This window comes from Oryctolagus cuniculus, chromosome 8 (assembly GCF_051225735.1).
Source record: "Oryctolagus cuniculus isolate XC-2025 breed Fujian yellow rabbit chromosome 8, ASM5122573v1, whole genome shotgun sequence".
NCBI lineage: Eukaryota > Metazoa > Chordata > Mammalia > Lagomorpha > Leporidae > Oryctolagus > Oryctolagus cuniculus.
In genome coordinates, this window is record NC_142874.1 from 50,645,566 (window position 1) to 50,668,280 (window position 22,715).

The 22,715-nt window shown below is 41.3% G+C and overlaps 1 protein-coding gene across 9 annotated transcripts in view; it reads right to left on the minus strand.

The window, feature by feature from the left end:
- GAB1 (GRB2 associated binding protein 1) overlaps positions 1-22,715 on the minus strand; it is a 131,864-nt gene that overhangs the window by 24,102 nt on the left and 85,047 nt on the right. For 4 of the 9 annotated variants that reach the window (XM_017347321.4, XM_017347320.4, XM_089302442.1 and 1 more), the window contains exons 2-4: positions 17,988-18,282; positions 3,266-3,488; positions 2,839-2,919 (exon numbers count right to left, since the gene is read on the minus strand). In XM_017347321.4, the coding sequence (XP_017202810.2) occupies positions 2,839-2,919; positions 3,266-3,488; positions 17,988-18,282 (599 nt within the window). Of the gene's footprint in view, positions 1-147; positions 286-2,838; positions 2,920-3,265; positions 3,489-17,987; positions 18,283-22,715 lie in introns of those variants that run through there. The other 5 variants (XM_017347322.4, XM_002716934.5, XM_070047490.2 and 2 more) reach the window with 2 other exon arrangements.

Below are 22,715 nucleotides of genomic sequence, written 5' to 3' on the forward strand. Positions count from 1 at the left end.
AAGCACCTGGGCCATCCTCCACTGCACGAGGCTGCTCTTGTTTCCTGACTCCTTCTGTCTCTCCACCTGGGAATGGCCCTCAGCCTTCAATCCCCTAATGCTGTCCTAAATGTGCCCCTAGGGAATCCTCCTAGTCCGTCATCTCACCTTCTTTGAACACCAACAGCTCCCATCTTCTCACCAAATTTGGTGTCCTGTATTTCCAAACTGGCAATTCTATCTGTTTATGCCAGTATTTGCTCATCTGTCCCAAGCTAAATTCAGTTACTTCTCAAATCGGTTGTTTTTCCTGACTAGCATCATCCTAATTTATCCCGATTCTCCAGGCTCACAAGCCAATTAGCTCAATTTCTTCTCTCTGACCCCCACTGTCACTCAGGCACAGAGTCCCTCCTTCTGCCAGCACAGCCACCCCTCTGCCGGTTTTCACTGCCACTGCCTGACTTCAGGCCTGTGACCGCCGAGAGCCACATTTCCGAGCCCTCCTAACCCAACTCTCCTCTAGCTTCTCTCTCTTGCAGTCTCTCCATGGGACCACCTTACTCTATGTCTCTAAGACTAATGTTTGCAAAATGCAGGCTTCAGATCACTCACCTACAGGCTGCAGGAACTGTAAGGCCAAAATTACTGCACTTGGCATGGAGACCACTAATAACCTGGCTCTATTTCACCTGGCTGCCATACGCTGTATCCCTCCCCCACATTGGAGCCCTGGCCTCCACACGGGCCCTCCTTATCTTCCTCCCACCATGCTCATTCCTGCCTCTCCTTTCCTTCAAATTACTAAGGATAGCCTTCCCGCGTCAGCAGGTGTACGTGTAATTAAATCCTTCTCTTCTGGTGAAGCTTGTTTCTCCCTCTTTAAAAGCAGGAGTACTGACTCTTTGTGGCATTTCTCATGCACCTACACATATTCCAAAATTTGCACTTAGTTTTCTTCAAATGCAGGAGCTGAGAGAAGCTAGAGGCACAGTGAGTAATAACTAAAGCTCCTCGCTCTGACTAGCTTAGCGGAGAGTTAGTAAAAATAGCCAACTGTTTCTAATACTGTGATAAAACAGAGATAGGGTGGGGCAATTAGGGTGCCATAAAGATCTACTGTGACATTTATTCCAACTTGGGAGTTTGTGGGAATGCATCCCAGAAAGTACAGGTCTGAATTGAGTCTCATAGGATGAGTAGTTTGTAAGGTAACTCCCATGTACTGCCTTCCTCTACAAACACTGACTGTTTGCATGTTGCAACTTCTGCACAGCCTATTCATAATCTTCAAAGGCACCCGTATCTAGAGGGTATCTTACAGAATTATCTTGTACCTTCATTGTGCCAAGCATAATAGCGGGCACACAGTGAGTGCCTCATAAATATTTGTTATTTACCTGTCACTTTTGCAAACTATATTTAGGTGATGATTTTGAACAGAATTTCTGCTGCACCAGGAAAGCTGTGATCCTGGTGAAGTCAAAGACAGACACCGTATAAAAGTACATGCACTGAAAACTGTCACTCAGCTGTTGGCGTGTTAAAGTTGATACTGAAAAATAACTGAATCTCCGTCAAATAAAAATTCAGTTAGTAGCACAGGTAACAAAATTGCAAGTGGGTAATTTGAAATCCTCACAGCAAACAAGCACAATCAAGTTAGAATTTGATAGTATTAACTAGCATTGATTTATAAAACAAAATCTCTTTTGGTCTTAAAAGTAAAATCCCATTACAACAAACGTACAGAATTCCACTTTTGGCACTTTTCTAAGGAGTTTCCATCCATGATCTCACAGAATGGTTCACAGAAACCATTTTGTGGATAATAACAATTTCTACAGAAACATTTTTTAAAAAGTCTTTGATCCTACACTAGCAATAATCACTTTTTACATTAAAAAAATTGCTTTTTACAAAAAAGTAGCAATGCTTAATATCTAGTGACCCTGTCTTAAAAACATATCTACTATTCCACAGCTTAACCCCACTTTTTAGCTATAAATAAATATACCCAATTGATGGCATCACTAAGTGTCATATAACTATTAAAAGCACAGGTTGGTCTGTTGAATATTGTTTTCCTGTTGTTTCTTAAAGTATTTATTTACTTTTTTTTATGTGAAAGGCTGAGAGAGAGACAGAGCCCTCTTATCTGCTGGCCATTCCATAAATGCCCACAACAGCAGAGACTGGGCCAGGCTGAAGCCAAGAGCCAAGAACTCTATCTAGGTGTTGCATGTAAGTGGCAAGGATGTTACTGCTGCCTTCCAGGATGTACAGCAGAAGTCTGAATCAGAAGTGGAGGCAAGATTTCAACCAGGCAGTCTGATTGGGATGCTGGACATCCCAAGAAGAGTCTTAACTATTGTACCAAATGCTCACCTCCGGCTTTTTTTTTTTGTTAAATAGTTTAAAAAGAAAAAAACAGGGAGGCAAAAAATGGAAAAGAACAAAACAAAACCAAAAACACCTGCCCTCTGATTGCCTGTCAATCTCAGCCTTCCAAATACTTAACATCAAATGGCACAGATGACCAAATTAAAACACCTTTAGCTTAGAAGAGGAGAGGGGTGTGGGGGCAGGGAGGGGGAAAAAACCAGCGAACCCATGGGTTTGGGCAAGGCTTTATGGCCCCTCCGGTCAAGCACTTAAATCCACACACTTGCTTCAACTTAAAGACTGGCAGAGTCAAGTTGGAGGCCAGCTCTGCCTCACCACAGTTTTAAGCAATGTACTTGATTTAAAAAATTTCACTAACACCCCATTTGTATATTCCATAGAATTTGCTATATTGGGATTTTACCTGTATGATTAATTTCTCACACTGATCCAAAACAATCACAACACACTCACTGCAATGGAATCGTTTTGCTCTCAAAGTCTTCTAGTAGTAGGTACTCCTCTCCTTCTTCAGAAACAAAAGATGACCCTTGGCTGGTTTACAATCACATAAGAAATGGAGCAAGATCACCATTTATAAGTCAGTGACATCTGTTAAGCAAGTAATGCTGTGAGTCTGTAACAGACTATGGCGGAGTAGACAGATTTCCAGGACAGCCTTGCAGGCACTACTGTTCTCTTTGCCAGAATGGCAAGCACTGGGTTTCTTCAGCAAAAATCTGAGTATCAGGGCTCATTAGTACAGCAACATAACCCTCTTACACACCTGAAACGTACACCTGTACCAATGGGTCATCAAAACCTTCACGTTGAGGGTTAACAGGCTTAAAGGGAGGTGCACACAAGCACAGTGCACACAAGCACAGCACACACAATTTACCTGGTGGGTTCAGGCTTCTTGCTTTGACAGTTGATTAGCAAGAGGTAGTCTTGGGGATCCTCCTGGATGCCAAGAGTTTCCGGGGGTGGTGGAAGGCTGATCAGCTGATAGGAAGGAGGTAGAGCAGCAGACGAATCCACCTGGGAGGACGGTGGTGCCGTGTTTATAGCTAAAGGCAAATCAGCTGGTGCTTGTAGGGAGATGCCAGGCGGCTTCACAGGCTCTGCAACACCAACGTTTAACCGACACTGTCTATCACATTTTCACTTTTAAAACAAAGCTGCTTTAAAGTGTGGCGACAAGTTAGTTCAACACAAAAAAAAAGCAGAGTAAACCATGACAATGTCAGTTAAAACAAATACTGCCTAAATGGCAACATTTATACAGGACCTAACTGGTTCTTGTCAAAGAGATTTAAGAGGAGTCTTTCACCATTCCAGTGGCTCTAAAAACGACATGGTTAACCTCGTCTTGAGCAGTCTTTAGTGTTCAGGCCACAGGAATGAAGGTGTTCTGCAGCCTTAGCAGGACAGATTTTTCTATAACAAAGTGTTCCTAGGCCAAGTCCACCCTCTCGAGGAGACCCATTCCCAGGCCCGTGGTTCTCTGAGTACTGAGGTCAACTCTTGACCCAATTTTTTTTTTTTTTTTGGTCTTTCCATGTGTCCATGGACTAGGGAGAAATAGTTTTAATTCTGGACTAGTAAAACACATTCTAGTCGTGCCCTGGGAAGTCCAAGCATTAGGGCATCACCTGGTCCCTCAGTTCACAGCCCCATCTGCCCTTTAAGGACTCGCCTGCAGCACTTCCATGGTTTCTGAAGAAGTAGCGTACTAAGCTTAGCTATGTTCTGAGAACACAGATTCGTGCAGAATGAAGTAATGTGGAAACAAGGTGAAGAGCCAGAAGTAAAATGCTGTTGACAGCACTGAGGCAACCAAGTATAATTTTAAGGGTGCAGAAGAAAAACGCTCTATGAGTCCAGTTAGGACTGAATGGAAGGCTGGGAGCAACCCAGAGAGAGGCAAATGCTTATATACTGCATGAATACACAAACCTGAAATAAACAAACAGGAAAAGCTGGGTTGACACTGAGATTTTTCACAACAAAACATTACATACGCATACAGTGAAATTAACATGAGTAAAATAACCCCCAAGACTGAAACCCTGAGGACAGTACATTAGTTGGACCAACGTGGTAGAATGGTCTCCTCTTCTCCTTTTTATTTATTTATTTTCATTTTATCTGAAAGGCAGAGAGAGAGAGACAGAAAGATGGAAAGAGAGAAGTCTTCTACCCACTAATTCATAACCCGAATGCTCAACAGACAGGGCAGGGCCAGGCCAAAGCCAGGAGCTGGCTCCTCAATCTGGGTCTGCCTTGTGGGTAGTGGGATACAAGTATTTGAGCCATTGTCTGTTGCCTCCCAGGGTGAGCATTTGCTGGAAGCTGGACCTAAAAATGGAGGAGCCAGGAGCTGAACTAGACATTCCATTATGGGTGGTGGGCATCTCAAGTAGTGAAATGCTGAACCACACATCCACTCCACCTCCCTATCCCCAGTCCCTTTTAAGCCCCATTGTGTGCCAGTATTGATTGTAATGGTAGGGGTTGCCTTCCATGGCTGTTTGAAGGTCTTTGCTTTCATAAGCTTGGTAGGGAATATAATCCAAGTTTTTCTCTAGCTCTTGCCTCACACATCTTCACATACTATGAATGAAGCCCCCCCCCCCCCCTTTTTTTTAAGTAATCTTTGAATTCCAGGCCTCTTTTCAGAAAATTGAGGATCCTGTAGCTATAGAGGGCAAAACTACTTTCATCATTCACAAGTGAAAGAAACAGAAAGCTAAGAATTAGGTGGCTGCACTGATGTTAATAAAACAAGGTCAGACAGATGTGATGGCTTGGTTTGGTGGTTTTCTTCTCCCACTTAAGATGAACTGCTCAATTATTAGTGTATAGATACCAATTTTAGAAAAAATATTAAAGGAGGGGCCGGCACTGTGGCATAGCAGGTAAAGCTGCTGCCTGCAGTGCCAGCATCCCATATGGGCGCCAGTTCGAGACTTGGCTGCTCCACTTCCAATCAAGCTGTCTGCTATGGCCTGGGAAAGCAGTGGAAGATGGCCCAAGTCCTTGGGCCCCTGCACCCATGTGGGAGACCTGGAATAAGCTTCTGGCTCCTGGTTTTGGATTGGCGCATCTCCTGCCGGTGCAGCCAACTGGGAAGTGAACCAATGGATGGAAGACCTTTCTCTCTCTCTGTGTAACTCTGATTTCCAAATAAATAAATAAATCTTAAAAAAAAAAAAAGAAAAAATATTAAAGGAAATGTGTGATCTATAAAAACAATCATCTTCAAAATTTATTTTAGGGTTACAGAATATTAGAATTCATATGGCTTTATACAGTGATGTATTTCTAGTGTTTAGCTTGTTATTGTACTGGTTGAACTAAAAATTTAACTAGATCATTCAATTCTAACATGTTTCTACTTCAGAGGAAGGTAGTATATAAAACCCACTGTGAATATAGCCTGTGTGATACATTGACTGCTTTCTGGTCCTTCTGCTAGTTTTTTTCTCCTCCATGTAGTACATATTTTTCTTAATGTCTTCTTTAAGGGTTTACTATGAATACTATTTAATCTGTGACATTTGAAATCCCCATAAATAAATCTCTGAATATTTTCAACTGAACCGAAACAGCAACTCACCCATTTCATGGGGTATGCTGTATACACCATTTTATAATCAATACCTAATAAATGTGACTATAAGTGCTAAGAGTAAACATTGAAGTTATGGCAATAAATTGTATAAATAGCTAAAAATTCATTTTTCTGTTCTTACCTTCCATAAACAAGAAAGAAAAATTAACTCGACATAATATAGGTATTTATTTTGCAAGATAAGCCCTTTTAAAGACTTGTCATAAAATGGAATTAAAAGATTAAAATTTGGAAATTAACTCCTATTTACTCAGGCAAAATTCTCAAACTGAAAACAGTTTTCAATTAATTAGCATCTGGTAAGGCTTGCAGAATTCTGAGAAGCAGAGCCCAAACTGCACATGCAGGTGAATGGGTCTTATAGATTTGGACTCCTTGCTTTGAGCTCTTCTAAAACCACACAGAGAAAATGCTCAGTGAGTTTCTCCCATGAATGAAACTTTTTTTTCAGCATTTACCACACGTAAGGCATAATCAGCACAGGTGCTCTGATTCTTGTTTGTTATTGGGACCCATGATTAGAGATACACTGCTATTCTTAAAAAGTCTTATTAATGTGTTACTATTCGAGCTTCACAGTTAGGATACAGTCTGTGCCTAGGAAGAAGAGCTGTAAAGTGAGCTAAGTGAATGTTGCTATAGCACATATATAAATATTACAGTTAATTCATGAAGACAGCAAAAAGCATGATTTATTCTAACTGCCAAGAGAAGCTTCTCTTGGTAGTTAGAAGCTAGAAAGAGAAGCTAGAAATGACATTTTACCCCTCTCTGGGGATTAAATCTTTAGAAAGTTTGTTGGAAAGGCAGACAGAGAGAGAAAGGGCGAGAGGGAGAAGTGAGAGAGATGGAGACACTCAGAGAGAACGTACTCTTCCATCCACTGGTTCACCCTTCCCTCAAATGCCTGTAAGAGCTGGGGTTGGACCAGGCCAAAGTCAGAACAGGGAGCTCAATCCAGGTCTTGCTCAATCCAGGTAGAGACACAAATACTTGAGCCATCACCAGCTGCCTCCCAGGGTATGTATCAGCAGACAGCTGGAATCAGAGGTGGAGCTGACACATGATTCCAGGCACTCTGAGATGGGATGTGGGCATACCAGGACGGGTCTAAACTGATGCATCAAATGCTCATCCTCCCTTTCTATTAATTTAATAAGCCAACTAACCTGCATTTGACCCTATTTGATGGAACATATGTGAATACTTCAAAAAGTTCATAGGAAATAGGATCAAAAGATCAGTTTACTTTGGTGCAAAAAATTTTGAAATCTCTGCATAGGTTTTTTCATTAATACACATGCCTGGGGCTGGCACTGTGGTGTAGTGGGCTAAACCTTTGCCTGCAGTGCTGGCATCCCATTTGGACCCTGGTTCAAGTCCTGGCTGCTCCTCTTCCATTCCAGCTCTCTGCCTTGGCCTGGGAAAACAGCAAAGGATAGCCTAAGGGTTTGGGCCCCTGCATCCATGTGGGAGACCTAGAAGAAGTTCTTGGTTCCTGGCTTTAGACAGCCCAGCTCCAGCTGTTGCAGCTGTTCGGGGAGTGAACCAGAGGATCAAAAACCTTCCTCTGTCTCCCCCTCTCTCTGTTACTCTGCCTCTCAAATAAATAAATAAAATCTTCAAAAAATTAACATTCCCATGGAAGGGAGACCTTTCATATACTCAGTAATGTATATTAAGACAAATATTTCATTGTGTAATTATTATTCTCTAACATAAAATTTCTGGTCAAACTTAAGCACATGGCTTGAAAAAAAGAAATTTCGTTGTACTTTATCAAGAGATGTAACCTACTGCTCCTCTACAAGTACTGGAGCAGACCATTTGCTTTCCACCTTGTGTGAGTTTCTGACTTTCTGCTCTATCTAAGTTAATGTGGGTATTCACTTTCTAAGAACCAAACATTGGTGTCGGGTCCGCTTATGTGTGTAAAGTTATTCCTTAGCTCTTAATTCAGAGGACATGAAGAATATACTTAACACCCATTAAAGCTCTAATAAGCTGTGCTGGAGCAAATTTCTAATTGAAATTTACTTGAAAGGCTAATGAGTACTGCTAAGGAAAGCCTTTCGGTGAACAGCTTTCCGTGAAGAGAAGATCCACAAATGGAAGACTGGCCCATGTGATGCCCAGCCTGATACATGGGTTTACACTATTCAACACCAGAAAGCCTGGTATTTGTGTCCTTCATGGAAGCTGCAGTACCTACCTAGACAACGCTTCCATTCAAAAGAATCACTTTTTAAGAAAAATGAAATGGCTCCAGCCCTAGGAGACACATGCTACTCTTTTGTATCCATAGTAAGGTGGTAAGTTTTCCAAATCTGTAGTCACTAACTCACTGTACCTAAGCATGCAAATATAGAACTAAGGTGTTGCCTGTCGCTCCCCGTCTTCGTGGAGGAACGACACAGGACCCTGCGCTGTTCTTTCGTCTGCTCGGCCCTCCCCGGGTTTGCTGCTGGTTCTTCCCGGGTTGGCTACTGACCCTTCCACCTCCGTGGAAGGGCGGTTCCCCCTGCCACATTCCCCACTTCCGCGGGGGAGCGGCACACCGCCGGCCAGCTCTCTCGGGGGCTGCTCAGGTGTTCCCCTTAGATGTTCCTGGTGCATGCCGTCTCTCTCCTCCTTTATAGTCCTCTTCCACCAATCCCAACTCTGCTACCCACACGCCGAGTACGCTGCTCTCCTCCAATCAGGAGCAGGTCCCACAGTTTATTGGTTGAACTGGAGGCAGCTGTGTAGAAGCTGTTTCCCTTCTCAGCGCCATATTGTGGGAAAGCAGATGCATAGAATAAGTCTTAATTCCAGTAACTTAGTCTAGTCCGAGTTGCTCCCAGTTGCTCCCCACAGTTGCCCATGCTATTGGCAGAAGACTGGCAGAGATTTTTTTCTCTGAAGACAGGCTACCTATGCTGATTGAATATATTTTGGCTTCTGTGGTAAAAAGTTTCATCTTCATGTTCATAATTGAAAGTAAATAGTTCAAGATTACCATTTCTATTGATAACTGACTTACCTGGTGTGTTGTAAAATTTCCCTTCTCTTTAAAGAGAAGCATTTTGAACAGATCCATGTTTAGTTTAGCAAGTAACAGTCTACTGAGAGTAAGTGCTGTCATTAACACTAGCATAACCATGTCCTCACTTCTGAAGACATCATTTTTCAAATGGAATAACATTTTATAAAGGTAAATCTAACAAATGGCTACAAACAAGAAACAGCAGTGGCTGAGATTTTCAGTGAAGTGAACTGTAGTTTCTGCAACTGATTTCAACAACTATTAAAGACTCTTGTTGCATCACAGTCTGTGTGTTCTAAGCAGAAAAACTATCTCCTTATGTGCCTTGGCAATCTCCTTAAAAGGTTGTGAACGCATTCCTGAAGACTTTAAAGCAGACCCTCAGGCAATGCTGACGAATGCCATAATTCTTATCCAGAGGTGCGATGGCATCCGAATCACCTAAGGAGTATTCTAGAAATATATGCCTAGATCATACCACAGAAGACTCAATGAATCAGGATTCAGAGGACATATTAAGTGTTAAAGTGAAAATATAGATGGGATTAAGTCTTAAAGTGATCATATAAATAGGATCAAGTGCCTGGTAATAATAACAGATAGAGTTAAAAAGGAGAGCATGTTCCAACATGGGAAGCAGTCCGCACAGCAGACTCATAGAATGGCAATCGCTTTAAGTAATACTCTGACCTCAGAATCAGCCCTTAAGGCTTCTTGGTCTGGCTGAAAAGCCCATGAGAGCATTTCAGGCATGGAAAGCCAAGACACGGTGGCAAAAAATGTTCTATATGAAGGAGCTCTGTGAGTGAGATCCCAGCAGAAAGAAGTGGCCATCAAAGAAGGATGTGCTCTTCTCTAAAGGGAGGAGAGAACTTCCACTTTGCTTTGTGGACTCAAAAGACTTCCCTAGCCTAGGCAGCTCATGTCAAGAGCTTCAGGTGGTCACTGATATCATATATAAGAATGTTAATTGTTAAATTAACAGGAGTCACTGTGCAGTAACTCCTAATGCAGGACCTTTGTCCTCAAAAGCTGTATTATGAGTTAACTGTAAAACTAGTTTTCAAACAGTTTGTGTGTGTATATTGTGTGCAAATTGTTGAAATCTTTACTCAGTATAGAGTTGGTCTTTTGTGTACAAAGTTAATTGAAAATGAATCTTAATGAAGTATGGGACTGGGAATGGGAGAGGGAGGAGGAGGGATGGGAGTGGGAGGAAGGGTACGGTGGGAAGGATAACTATATTCCTAAAATTGTACTTATGAAATTTGTATTCCCTAAACATAAATTTAAAAATAAAAAAAAAAGATCTCAGAGGAAATGGCCTGAAAATGTGTAATAAAAACACAAAGGAAAAACGAGCAAATCTACTCTCCAGCTGAACTGGTCCTCAAGAAAACAGCAAATCAAAGCCACCAGACACTACTACACACACATTAGAGAGGCTAAAATTAGTAAGTGACAATACCAAATGATGAGAATATGGAGTAACTGAAGCTCTCATACACCATGGGAAGGAAACTAATCGGTATGACTTTGGAGAGCTAAATCTACAAAAGCTGCATATAAATATATATATGGTCCTTGACACAGCAATTCCACTCACACTGTACAGCCCAAAAACTAGGTGTTTATGTTCATCAAAATATATACACGAAAATGTTCACCTCAGCTGTATCCGTACAATGGTGCTTTAAAAGTTCACGGGAAGGGCATATTAAGGAAAAAAAAAAAACCTTTCAATTCCATGAACTTTCTGAAGTACCTCCTACTATCTGAAAACTGGAAATAACCCACATGTCCATCAATATTTGAAGAGATTTGTAATTTGTGACATAGTCACACAATGGAATGCCACCAAGGATGAAGAATGGTTATATGCTACAACATGGACCAATCACACAAATCTAATATTGGAAAAAAGCAGCCACATTCAATGTTTCCATTTCTGTTAAGTTCAAGAATAGGCAAAACAAATCTATGGTGATGGAAGCACACACACAGAAAGAGGCTACAATTTGGATAGGGGTTTTACTGCGGCGAGTCCTGAGAAAACCTTGTAGGGGGCACAAATGGGCCATTTGTTAACCAGAGGAGCAGTCACATCTGGAATTTGTGCCTTTCACAGGAGTAAGTTACACCTCAATTAAAAAAATAAAAAGTTAACAGAGAAGTCCCCAATTAAAAAAGACTGCTTTACAGGAATGGAAATGTATGTATACTCTTATGTGCTAATTTACTTCTTTACAAAAGAAAAGAACATCAAACTGAGACTTATTTTTTTTTTTTAAATTAAGGCACTAAAATCTGGGCATTTTGAAAGAAGTAACTGGGAGGTAACTTTCTACTGGTGCATCCTGCAGCTAGACCAGGAGCCTCTACGCAAAGCTGGGGAGCCTTGTGCAGGCCCTGGGCTCTGCTGCTCACCACTTGCTCAGCAGATTAAACGGCTTCCACCTCGGTGCTGCAGACACAGAAATAAATCTGCACATTTCCAAGAAAAACAAAAGAAATTAGTTTCTACCCTCTCATCTACGAAAGGAAAGCATTCATAGGAACCACACACAGCTCAATGAGCTCGAATTTAAAAACAGACAGAGCCTGCCAGCATTCTGCGTATTCAATAATAGCAGTGGTCACCTGGGGCAGCGGAAATAACATGGGAACGATATTTTGAGAGGTTCCTGGAATCAAAACACAGGTCAGATTTTTCCCCTTTCCTTTTGTTTTCAGGGGAAAATTAGTTATTCTCACAGGGATGGGGGATACTTATTTTCTCAGAGCACAGTCCATTCCTCCCCACACTGAGCCTGAAACTTAAGCAGAGTGAAAAAAATCATCTCATGATGTTAGCCAGCTTTCAGCCAGGAGCGGGAGCACACTCAGCTCTCTCAAGTGGGAAGAGCACAGGGCTCAGGGAACAGATACAGGCAAAAACAAAAACACTATTATGAAGAGGCTGGGGTGAGGTCTAGGTGTAAACACGGCAATATAAAACAGGTAGGGAACAAAGATATTTTGATACTTACCTTGTCACATTTAATGTTAGGGCTATGATTATAAAAGATAACCGCAGTTGTCTGCTGTTTAGAATTTCACACACATCTTCAAGTGGGTGAATTTTTGTTTTGTTTTGTTTTGTTTTTCGCAACGTCAGCTACTACAAATGCCTAAGGAAACATGGGGGCTGATTTTAAAGCCTTTTTGCAGTTTTGCCACTTTGCAGCAAAAACCAAAACTGCAGAGAACAACAAAATATTTGTAGGCGCCATGATATTACTCAATGAAGAATTCTGTATCTTTCACTGACTTATTCCAAGAAAATCACTATATATTCCAATACAGTATATTGAGACATTGCTAACTGCGATAATTTGGGGAGACAGCTAGGATGAAGTTGTGAAAAATCTAAACCATGGAATTAAAAAAATAATTCAGCTGCATTTAGATATAGCTCATGAACGAACTGTAGAGACTGTTGCCAATTAAAGTCTTCAGGGGCTTGTTATAATAAACAGATACAAGTGATCTGTTTGGCATAGCTGTTTTGGTAGCCAACTAGCGGACTACATGTATCAAGCTTGATTAATCATACTGTGAGTTTTCTTACAACATCCACTTACACACCTTGTACATTGTGAAAATAAAAGTTTACAAAATAAGAGTTTCACTCAGTTCAAATATACTCATAATACAATCGGTTTTATAAGAGCTTGGGAGTTCTGCCACCACAAAGGCCACTGTAGCTATTAAGTCACCCCTCCCCATACTGGTTGAAGATGTATAAAGTGAAAACAAACATTTGCTGTGACTGACTGATTCTGCCTTTTAAAATAAATGCCAACGTTCTGTTTAAGAACAAAACAAAGTTCTCGGTAATGATCAGTTATAGTCAGTCGTCACAAAGCCATTTAAAACTACCTGCTTTTTCCCAGCCCCTTTTAAGACTAAATCAGGCATTTTTGCCATCTGAGATTATCTCTTTTTTCTGTAACAAAGCACTTGTTAACTAGTGTTGTAACTCCTGGATTGTCTGTCCCATAGACTGTCAGCTCTGTGAGGATGAGAACTGTATTCACACACTTCCACAGTATTACTATACACACACAAACACACTATATATACACATGCATACACACACCATATATACACACATCCACAAATGATGTATACACACTGTATATACACACACATACACACTATATAGACACATATGTACACACTATATATATGCACATACACACTACACACACATATCCACAAATGATATACACACATCCACAAATGATATATATACACACACTATATACACACATACACTATATATACACATACACACTATATACACATATTATATACACACACTATATACACAGATGCACATACACACTATATATACACACACTATATACACATACATACACAGTATACATACACTATATACAAAGATACACACACATATATACTATATTTATACATACATACTATATGCACAGACGCACATACACACTATATATACACACATACACACTATATACACACACACTATATATATACACTATACATACATACCCACACACTATATACACAGATGCACATGCACACTATACACACACTATAGATACACACACTATACACATACATACACATTATACATATATACACACTATATACACAGATGCACACACACATACACACTATATATACATACACATATATACACTATATACGCAGACGCACATACACACACTATATAAACACATACATACACTATACACACAGTACATATGCATATACTATACACACACACTACACACACATACACACTATATACACACATACATACAATGTACACACACTATATACATACTATTTACACACAAATATAAACACACATACACACTATATATACACACACATATACACTATATATACACAAATACTACCTATATACACAAACACACACTTACACTTAGCAACAGCTTTACACTTAAACTTAGCAACAACTTCAATGAATTTTTTTGGATTGTTCCTTACATGAAGGAAGCTACAAGCTCAATTCCATGTCTGTCATGTTTACCATTTGTCTCTGTCATATGTATTTGTTGAGTGAATGCCCACGGCCGAGCCGAGTCTGAGCAAATTCATGTAACTTGGAGAACTTATGAATCAATTTCCTAAAGCCTTTCTCTTCCCAGAGATGACTCCTCGGTGCTCATCAAGCTCCTGGGTGATAACACTCCTTCCTTCTGAGTGGCCAAAGAGAACAAACTCTGAGCTGTACAACCTGCAAAGTTAACCGCAGATTCTTGCACACTGGAGAGTCTTTTTTCTTTTAATTTGCTTATCCATAAAAAGCAACTCCTCATCCTTTAACATTTAATCATGAGATTGAACTAATTCAGTGGCCTCTTCAGACTCCTCTTGTAGTGCTAATTCTGCTATTTCCACCTCATCCCTGGTGAAGTCTTGAGTCCCTCACACTGATCCATGAGAGCACTGGAGATTCTAATGTGGGGGCTTCTCAACTGTACTCCCTCCTGAAATGGGCTTTCAAAAATTAGACAATCATATCCCTTGACTGAAGAATGCCTATCTTCTAAGACAGCATCTCATTCCCTTTGGTAAATAGAGCTAGGAGGATTATGAAAACAGAAGAGAACAGCGGCCTCCTCCTCCGTCCAGAACTGCTCAGGCTATGCAGGTAACCAGTGGAGACAGAAGTCAGCCTTTGGTGCTCCAAACAAATTCTGCACTGGAAAGGCAGCAGGCAAAGGAACAACAGCAGCATTGAAAAGGGTCGAAAATGACAAATTTATTTTAACTGAAAATCCATCACATGATGAAACTAATGTGGTGTTGAAATACAATCATCCTTACAGACTAGTTGTTAAATAACCGTTAAAAAGAGAGCCACCTCATCTGTGACTGTAAACTCTCCACCGCGCAAACATGGACTGTCAATGCAGACAGGAAAGGAAAGGAGTTTAACCAAAGTTAGAATAGCACCTGCATGCCCACGTACTCTGTTTAGTAACTTCACAAAAAACAATTACGGCCTCAATTCCCCCTGTGAAACAACTGGATGAATTTTTAAATCACGAGGGCTTTGCAGAGGCTCTCAAGTTCAATATCAGCCCAACCCTACCCCCAGAGGAACTGGGTGCTTTCTTCCCTCTCTCTCACTGCTGCTCATGGGGTTTTCAAGATGGTCTCTCTATGGGGTTTCCCTCACTGGGCTAGCCCCAGCCCAGCAAGGCTCCTTCTCCAGGGCTGCTGAGTGGTCAGACAGGAAGCAGCATGCTGACCTGGGCTTATTGAGAGATGAGTACTGCTTCTCCAATCCAAATCTTGATGACGACTATTAATACAATTTTTCCACTCTTCAAGAAATCTCTAGCACACATCAATGTACACATCTGAAAACGTATACTTCTAAATGTGAGTATGGTGGTCTCCCCTTATCCAGGTGTCAGTTACCTGCCATCCAGTGCTATCTGAGGGACCGGTGTTGTGGCACAGTGGGTTAAGCTGCTGCCTGGGGCACCTGCATTCCACATGGGAGGGCAGGTTTGAGTCCCAGCTGCTCTGCTTATATTCTAGCTCCCTGCAGATGCACCTGGGAAGGCAGAACAAAATGGCTCAGGTACTTGGGGCCCTGTACCCACACGAGAGACCTGGATGGAAACCTGGCTCCTGGCTTCAGCTTGGTGTAGCCCCAGCCATGTGGCCATTTGGGGAGTGAACCAGCAGATAGAAGATACTGCTCTCTCCCTGTAACTACCTTTCGTTAAATGGAAGATTCCAGAAGGAAACAGTACATAAGTTTTAGGCTATGTGTCATTCTGTGTATTCAGATGAAATCTTGTGCCATCTGGCTGGGGAACTGAATCACCCCTTTGTCTGGTGCACCTGTGCTGTATATCCTACTCACCCGTTAGTCACTTAGCAGCCATCTCAGAGCCAGATTGACTGTGACATCATAGTGTTCATGCTCAAGTTAGCCTTATTTTGCTTACAAGTGGCCCCGAAGTACAACAGAATGGATGCTGGCAGTTCTATTCCAGCATGTTGCCATCATTGTTCTAATAGTTATTATTGTTAATCTCTTATCATGTCTAATTGACAAATCAAACCATCACAGGTAGGTATGTATTCAAAAAACATAATATAGATAGGAATCAGTATAATCTATGGTCTCAGGCATCCACTGGAGGGGTCTTGGCACACATTCTGTGGATAAGGGGGAATGATTTTCTAACTACGAAGACAAAGGACAGAGACCTTACTTAGTTCACCTTTCCAATTCTTGGCTCTACACACCTAAATTTGTATGGGAGTCCCCTGCACGGGTTCTGAGTGATTCAAGAGGAATATAGAAGAGAACAGGCAGAAAGCAGTCAGGCAGGGGCTGGCACTGTGGTGTAGCAGGCTAAGCCTCCACCTGCGGTGCCAGCATCCTATGTGGGCACTGGTTTGTGTCCCGGCTGTTCTTTGACTCAGCTCTCTGCTTATGGCCTGGAGGAGCAGTGGGAGATGGCCCAAGTACCTGGGCCCCTGCATTACGTGTGGGAGACCTGGAGGAAGCTCCTGGTTCCTGGCTTAACAGTAGGCCCAGCTCCGGCTGTTGATGCCATTTGGGGAGAGAATCAGCGGATGGAAGACCTCTATCTCTGTCTCTTTCTCTCTCTGTAACTCTGCTTCTCAAATAAATAAAATAAATCTTTAAAAAAAAAAAAACAGTACATAAAGGTACCTGAGAGGATCTTTCTCCAAGCTCCTTTTAGGACTTGTGTTACATAAACCATTTGCTTGATAATTTTTCATTGTGGTTTGTGATTGTTTCTCACCTTGGTTATTTTATAATTTCATAATGTAATGTAGTTTTTAAAAGAATTAAGACCTAAGGAATTGGGTTGAATCACATAAAATGCTGTTTTTAAGGTAAAAAATTAATTAATCAGGGGTGTTATTTGGCTCACCTTAATACTTATCTTGGAATTCAAGAAGCTCTTTTTTTAAAAAAATTGTATTTATTTATTTGAAAGTAAGAGGTAGAGAGAGAGGGAGAGACTGAGAGAGTGAAACTTTCCACTTGCTGGTTCAGTCTCCACAATGGCCAGGGCTGAGACAGGCTGAAGCCAGGAGCTTCTTCTGGGTCTCCTGTGTGGGTACAGGGACCCAAATACTTGGGCCATATTCTGCAGCCCTTCCCAGGACACCAGCAGGAAGCTGGATCAGAAGTGGAGTAGCCAGGGCACAAACCTGGAAGCTGGATTTGTGGCAGCTTTACCCACTAAACCACAACCAACCCCTAAAAAAAGCTCTTATTTTTTTTCTTTATAAACATTCATTTATTTATTTGAAAGGTAGAGAGAGAGAGAGAGAGAGAGAGGGAGGGAGGGAGAAACAAAGAGAGAGAGAGATCTTCCATCTGCTGGTTCACTTCCTAAATGGCCACAACAGCCAGGGCTGTGCCAGGCTGAAGCCAGGAATCGAGCTTTTGGGTCTCTCATGTAGGTACAGGGGCCCAAGCGCTTAGGCTATCATCTGCTTTCCCTGGAGCATTAGCAGGGAGCTGGATTAGAAGTGGAGCTACAAGGACTGGAACCAGAACCCATTTGGGATACCAGTGCCACAGGCGGCAGCCTTACCCACTGCTCCACAGCACCGCCCTCCCCCCCTTAAATAAGCTCTTAATTATGTCTTCTTGCCATTTTCTTCCTTGGGGCAATAATTTAGACACTGCCCCACAATGACTACGTTTCTCCCTCTAAAACCTGTAAAAAGTTTCTTCCCAAATGGATCAAAAGGTTCACTGCTTTTTTCCAAATACCAAGTTCCTATTATAAAGCAAACTATTACATTGTATAACTTAATTAATAACAGAATTTATGGCCTTTTTCAAAATATATCAAAAACAAGGAGAACCTATGAGGAATAATACAGTCCTGAGCTTACCTTCTTCTGTAGGATTAAACCCACAGATGTCACAAATGCAACGAACCCACTTATTCATCTCCTCCTCACTGTCTGCCACCAAGTAGAAAATCCGGTCAATAGTGTTGATATCAAAAATGTAGCTGTTTTCAAACTCCTTTTTGTTAAATGTCAAGCCAGCATCGACTTGCTGACATAAATTTAAATCAATAATACGAATAGGCTTTTTGGCGTGATCATTTTTGTAATATTCCAAGACATCCGGATCTCCAGTTAAACGGCCACTGCGTAACACAAACCATCTCCTCTTCCATGCCTAGAAATAAAGAAAAAAAAAAAAAGATCCATTTAGCATTAATTTGAAATTTTTCAAGAAGCTGCACATTTATAAAACTGATTTGATAAATGCATTGTCCAGAGACAGTCACAATGTTTTTGCTTTGTTTCCAAAGCAAAAGTGAAGTTTATCCAGGCCTCAGTTAACTTAGTAATGTACATATATTTAGTATCTTCTATTACATCTCCTACTATATAATATCAAATCAACAAGCCAAGGAAGGGATGGATTTCACTAGATATAAAAAAAGTAATGGTTTCAACAAATGGTGTTGAGAAAGCTGGATATCCACACGCAAAAGCATGAAGTTGGATGTCCCACCAAGTGAAAATAAGCCAGACACGAAAGGACAAATGATGTATACTTCCACTTAATATGAGGCACTCAGACAAAGACAGCAGAATGATGGTTGTCAAGGGCTGTGGGAGAGGAGGAAAGGAGAATTAGTGTTTCCTGGGTACAAAGTTCCAGTTGGGGAAGATGGAAAAGCTCAGGAGACGGATGGTGCTGATGGCTGTACAACAATGTGAAGGCACTTAACAATACCTCAACCTGGTCAATTTTATGCTATGTATATTTTACCACAATTTTTACTAAAAGCCATGGTTTCTCACACCTTGTTATCATGCCATAAAAATGTACAAAAAGTTGCTTCTTCATAAAGATTCTACCACTTCTAAGCTATAGATTTCTTGTTTTTAGGTGTGGGGGCAGGGAAAGGTTGAGGGGAAAATGGATTTAGAAGCTTTCCTGGCTTCGCACATGAGAAGCAAGCGATGCACTTTGTCTTTCTTTGGTGTGCCTGATTGAAGATCTGTGCCAACTAGCAATGGCTTCATTTTATCCTGAAAATATATGTGAACATGGAGAAAAGAGGACTGACAGCTAAAATCTACATACACTTCGCCAACACATGCTTACTTGTAGTCTCTATTGTCCCCAAATTTTCTACGGAATTATGACATGAACTGATTTTGAATCATAGTTCTCTGATGGACCTGCCAGGAAGCTTATGACAATGGCCTGAGGCAGAGGTACACAAAGTGAAAACTAAAGGGCCTGAGGAGATCCAGAAACCAGCCTGTTCAGCCTTTAATAATTTGGACAGCTATACTCAATTCATTTGGGTGATCACTTGAGGTTTAGTATTTTAAGAAAATTTAGCTGCATTAAGAAGAAAATTAGGGGTGGGTGTTGCAGCACGGTAGGTTAAGCCGCTGCCTGCAATGCCTGCACCTCATAGCAGAGTGCCAGCTGGAATGCTTGGCTCTTCTGCTTCGAATCCAGCTTCCTGCTGATGTACTTTGCACAGAAGCAGATGATGGTCCAAGCCCTTGGGTTCCTGCAACCTATGTGGGAGACCCAGATGGAGGTCCAGGTTCCTTGCTTTGTTCTGGCCCAACCCTGGATATTGCACTGGGGAGTAAACCAGTGGACAGAAGATCCCTCTCTGCTTCTCTCTCTCCCTGTCACTCTGCCTTTCAAATAAATACATTTTTAAAAAATCAATGAGTTAGTCAATGTGCTATTGATTATGTTGTAAACACTGTGCTGGGTACTTGTGGGAAGAAACATAAACATGTAATTCATGATTGCCACCCTCAAGGATTTTATTAATTGTGAAGTAATAGGTAACATACATGAAAATGTGCAAACATAGTAATCCTGGCAAAATACCTGCACAACTTTTGCGATAGACAGGCATTCTGTTATGGAAAACACAATCCTTTAACAAGAAAATCACAAAAAAATGTGAGGAGGAGGCAGGGTAGAGTTCCAAAGATGTTTCAAATAGTATCAAAAAGTCATAAAGCATTAAATTTACATAAATTTAGTACTGGTTTCTGGATTTAAAAATCCAGAAGGCAGGGGCTGGCATTGTGATGTAGTGGGTAAAGCTACTGCCTGCAGTAGGGGCATCCCTTATGGGTTTGTGTCCTAGTTGCTCCACTTCCAATCCAGTTCCCTGCTAATGCACCTGGGAAAGCAGTGGAAAATGGCCCAAGTCCTGGGGCCCCTGTACCCACAGGGGAGACCCAGATGAAACTCCAGTGTCCTGGGTTTGGCCTGGTCCAGTGCTGGCATTTGTGGGCATCTCAGGGCCTGAACCAGTGGATGAAAAACAGATCTCTCCCCCTCTCCCTCTAAAAATGAATTTAAAAAACTTTAAAAAAATATATTTGATATGCATCTATTTTCTTAAAAATAAGTACCATTTCTTAGTACAATTGTGCCTCTGCAGATGTTTGCCCATCAGGCAGTAAAGATGAAAAAGTAATGAAAAAGTAAAGGAAAAAGAAAATAGAGTATCAGGTAATGTATCCAGGGCCATCAAGGAATCACACCTCTTGGTAAGTGACTTTTCCAGATAAGTGAGGGCTCCATCTTTAAACACAGAAATGACTTTTTAAAACTTTAATGCCTTGCATGAGAATCTTTTTAAAACGCCTTACTACATAATTCATTGAACATAATCCATCCATTCCCCAATGATTCAGGCTAAGTATTATAGGCATCAATTCCTGTCCTGCTCTGTAGTGAGGCTCTCAGGGGCCGCGGGGCAGGACAGAGGGACATCTGCCCCTAGACTGAACGGTGCCTCACTGCTATGCTTATATATATAGTTCATCTGTGGTCTTTCAAACACAGTTTTCTGTCTTTCCTCTCTTATAAGTTTTACCAATTGTCATTTCTCTCTTCTGATAATACAGTTCCTGCTGGAGACTTTGCACCTGCTAGACATCCATTATGCTCTTCGGCCTGGCCCTCTCTAATCATTAGGCTTTCTCTTCCTGACCACCTCAACCTATCCACCTGCAAGGTAAAGTAGTGGCCCTGTTACCAACATACTGACTTTTCTTTTTTTGCAATTCAATTTTTCCTTGCGTTCATTTGTTTAGCTTCCAATGCCCTAAACTAGATCGAATAGCCCAAGAAGACAGCGACCATGTCTGCTGTATTTGCCATTACATACACAATGCAAAGCACAGTACCTCTCAGAAATATTTGTACCATAAATAAATACCCTTCTAAGAGTATGTTGTAGAAGTTATGAGAATAGTAGATTCGATATATGAGCCACATGAAAAGGAGTACTTTTTAAAACATTTTCACTTAAAGAGTTCTGCTAGTAAACATCCACAGGATAAAATAAAATACACATGTATCAAACACCTTGGGGAAATGACAAAACAGCTTATGTGTCACTCTTTGTATTCTGGTTGCCTGTGGCTTCCTCCATCTATTCCTTTGCTTTCCTATTGAAAATCACACTGTTAAAATTCAAAATCCCCTTAGAAATGAAAACAACTAAGAAATGAGTAGCAATGAATCGAGGTGCACTAGATACCCCGGGCCAGCAATCACAGGCTGAGTAGACATGGTACAAGACGTGAACCCTTACAGCAGGAAATGACAGCATTGAAGTACAGACTTTCGCCAAGTGGCACCTGCCACTTATTTATTTATTTTTAACATGGTCCAAATGTGAATGTTTGTCTCAGTCACAAAATGAGTCACTCTCATTGAATCTGGCACAGATTAAAATGGAAAACAAAAGCAATTACATAAAGTACACACTTTAATAAGGCAGATACAAAGGTTCTCTGGATTGTGGTACAAAGCACAGTGTAGCCACAGAATAAAGCTTGGTGCTCGACAAGAGAACTGACATCAGCACCCTTGCTAATCACAGCACAAAAGCTTCTCTATGTTTTGTCAGAGCACAAAACGGGCCCATATAAGTCAGTCTTTGTTATCTGAAAATATCTGGGATTCTTAAAGTTCGTCCTATTTTTATCCTTGCTGCCTTGGTAGCCCCAGAGAAAGCTGCACCCTGCCTTTGCCAATCCTTGCAGAGCAGTAACAAAAAGGACACATTTTCTAGAAATCTTCAAAACCGAATACGCAAAGCAGTTTTACGCAAAATTCACGTGAAAAGCCATCTCAACTATTAGATTTCCATCACAAGGAGGTAATGAAGATGAAATCTGCAAGAAGTCTGAACAGCTGAGAAGGGCTGGGTAGAAACTTACTTTGTTGTCATATTTTATGTGCAATTTAAGTCACTCTCATTTTAAGTCGAATAAATGATGTAGCAACATGATGTCATTAGCAAATCTACACTTTGAAGTAGCATAAAAGTACTATACCTTGATTCCCTAGGCCCGGTGATTGTCTACTTGCTACAAAGTCTTTGGTCCTCCAGCAATCTCCCACCCACTACCCCTAATTTTTCCATCCTTGCTTCTTGCCTCTTTGTCTTCCACCCACCTGGGAAAGCTTGCAGTCCCCCTAACACTCTGCTCTCTCCTACCACTGCACCTGACGTGTGTAACCCTGGAGGCACAAGATCTAACCCCTGGATTCAACTCAGCCCCCTCTGGCCACCATCGTTGAGCTGGCTCTGAGCT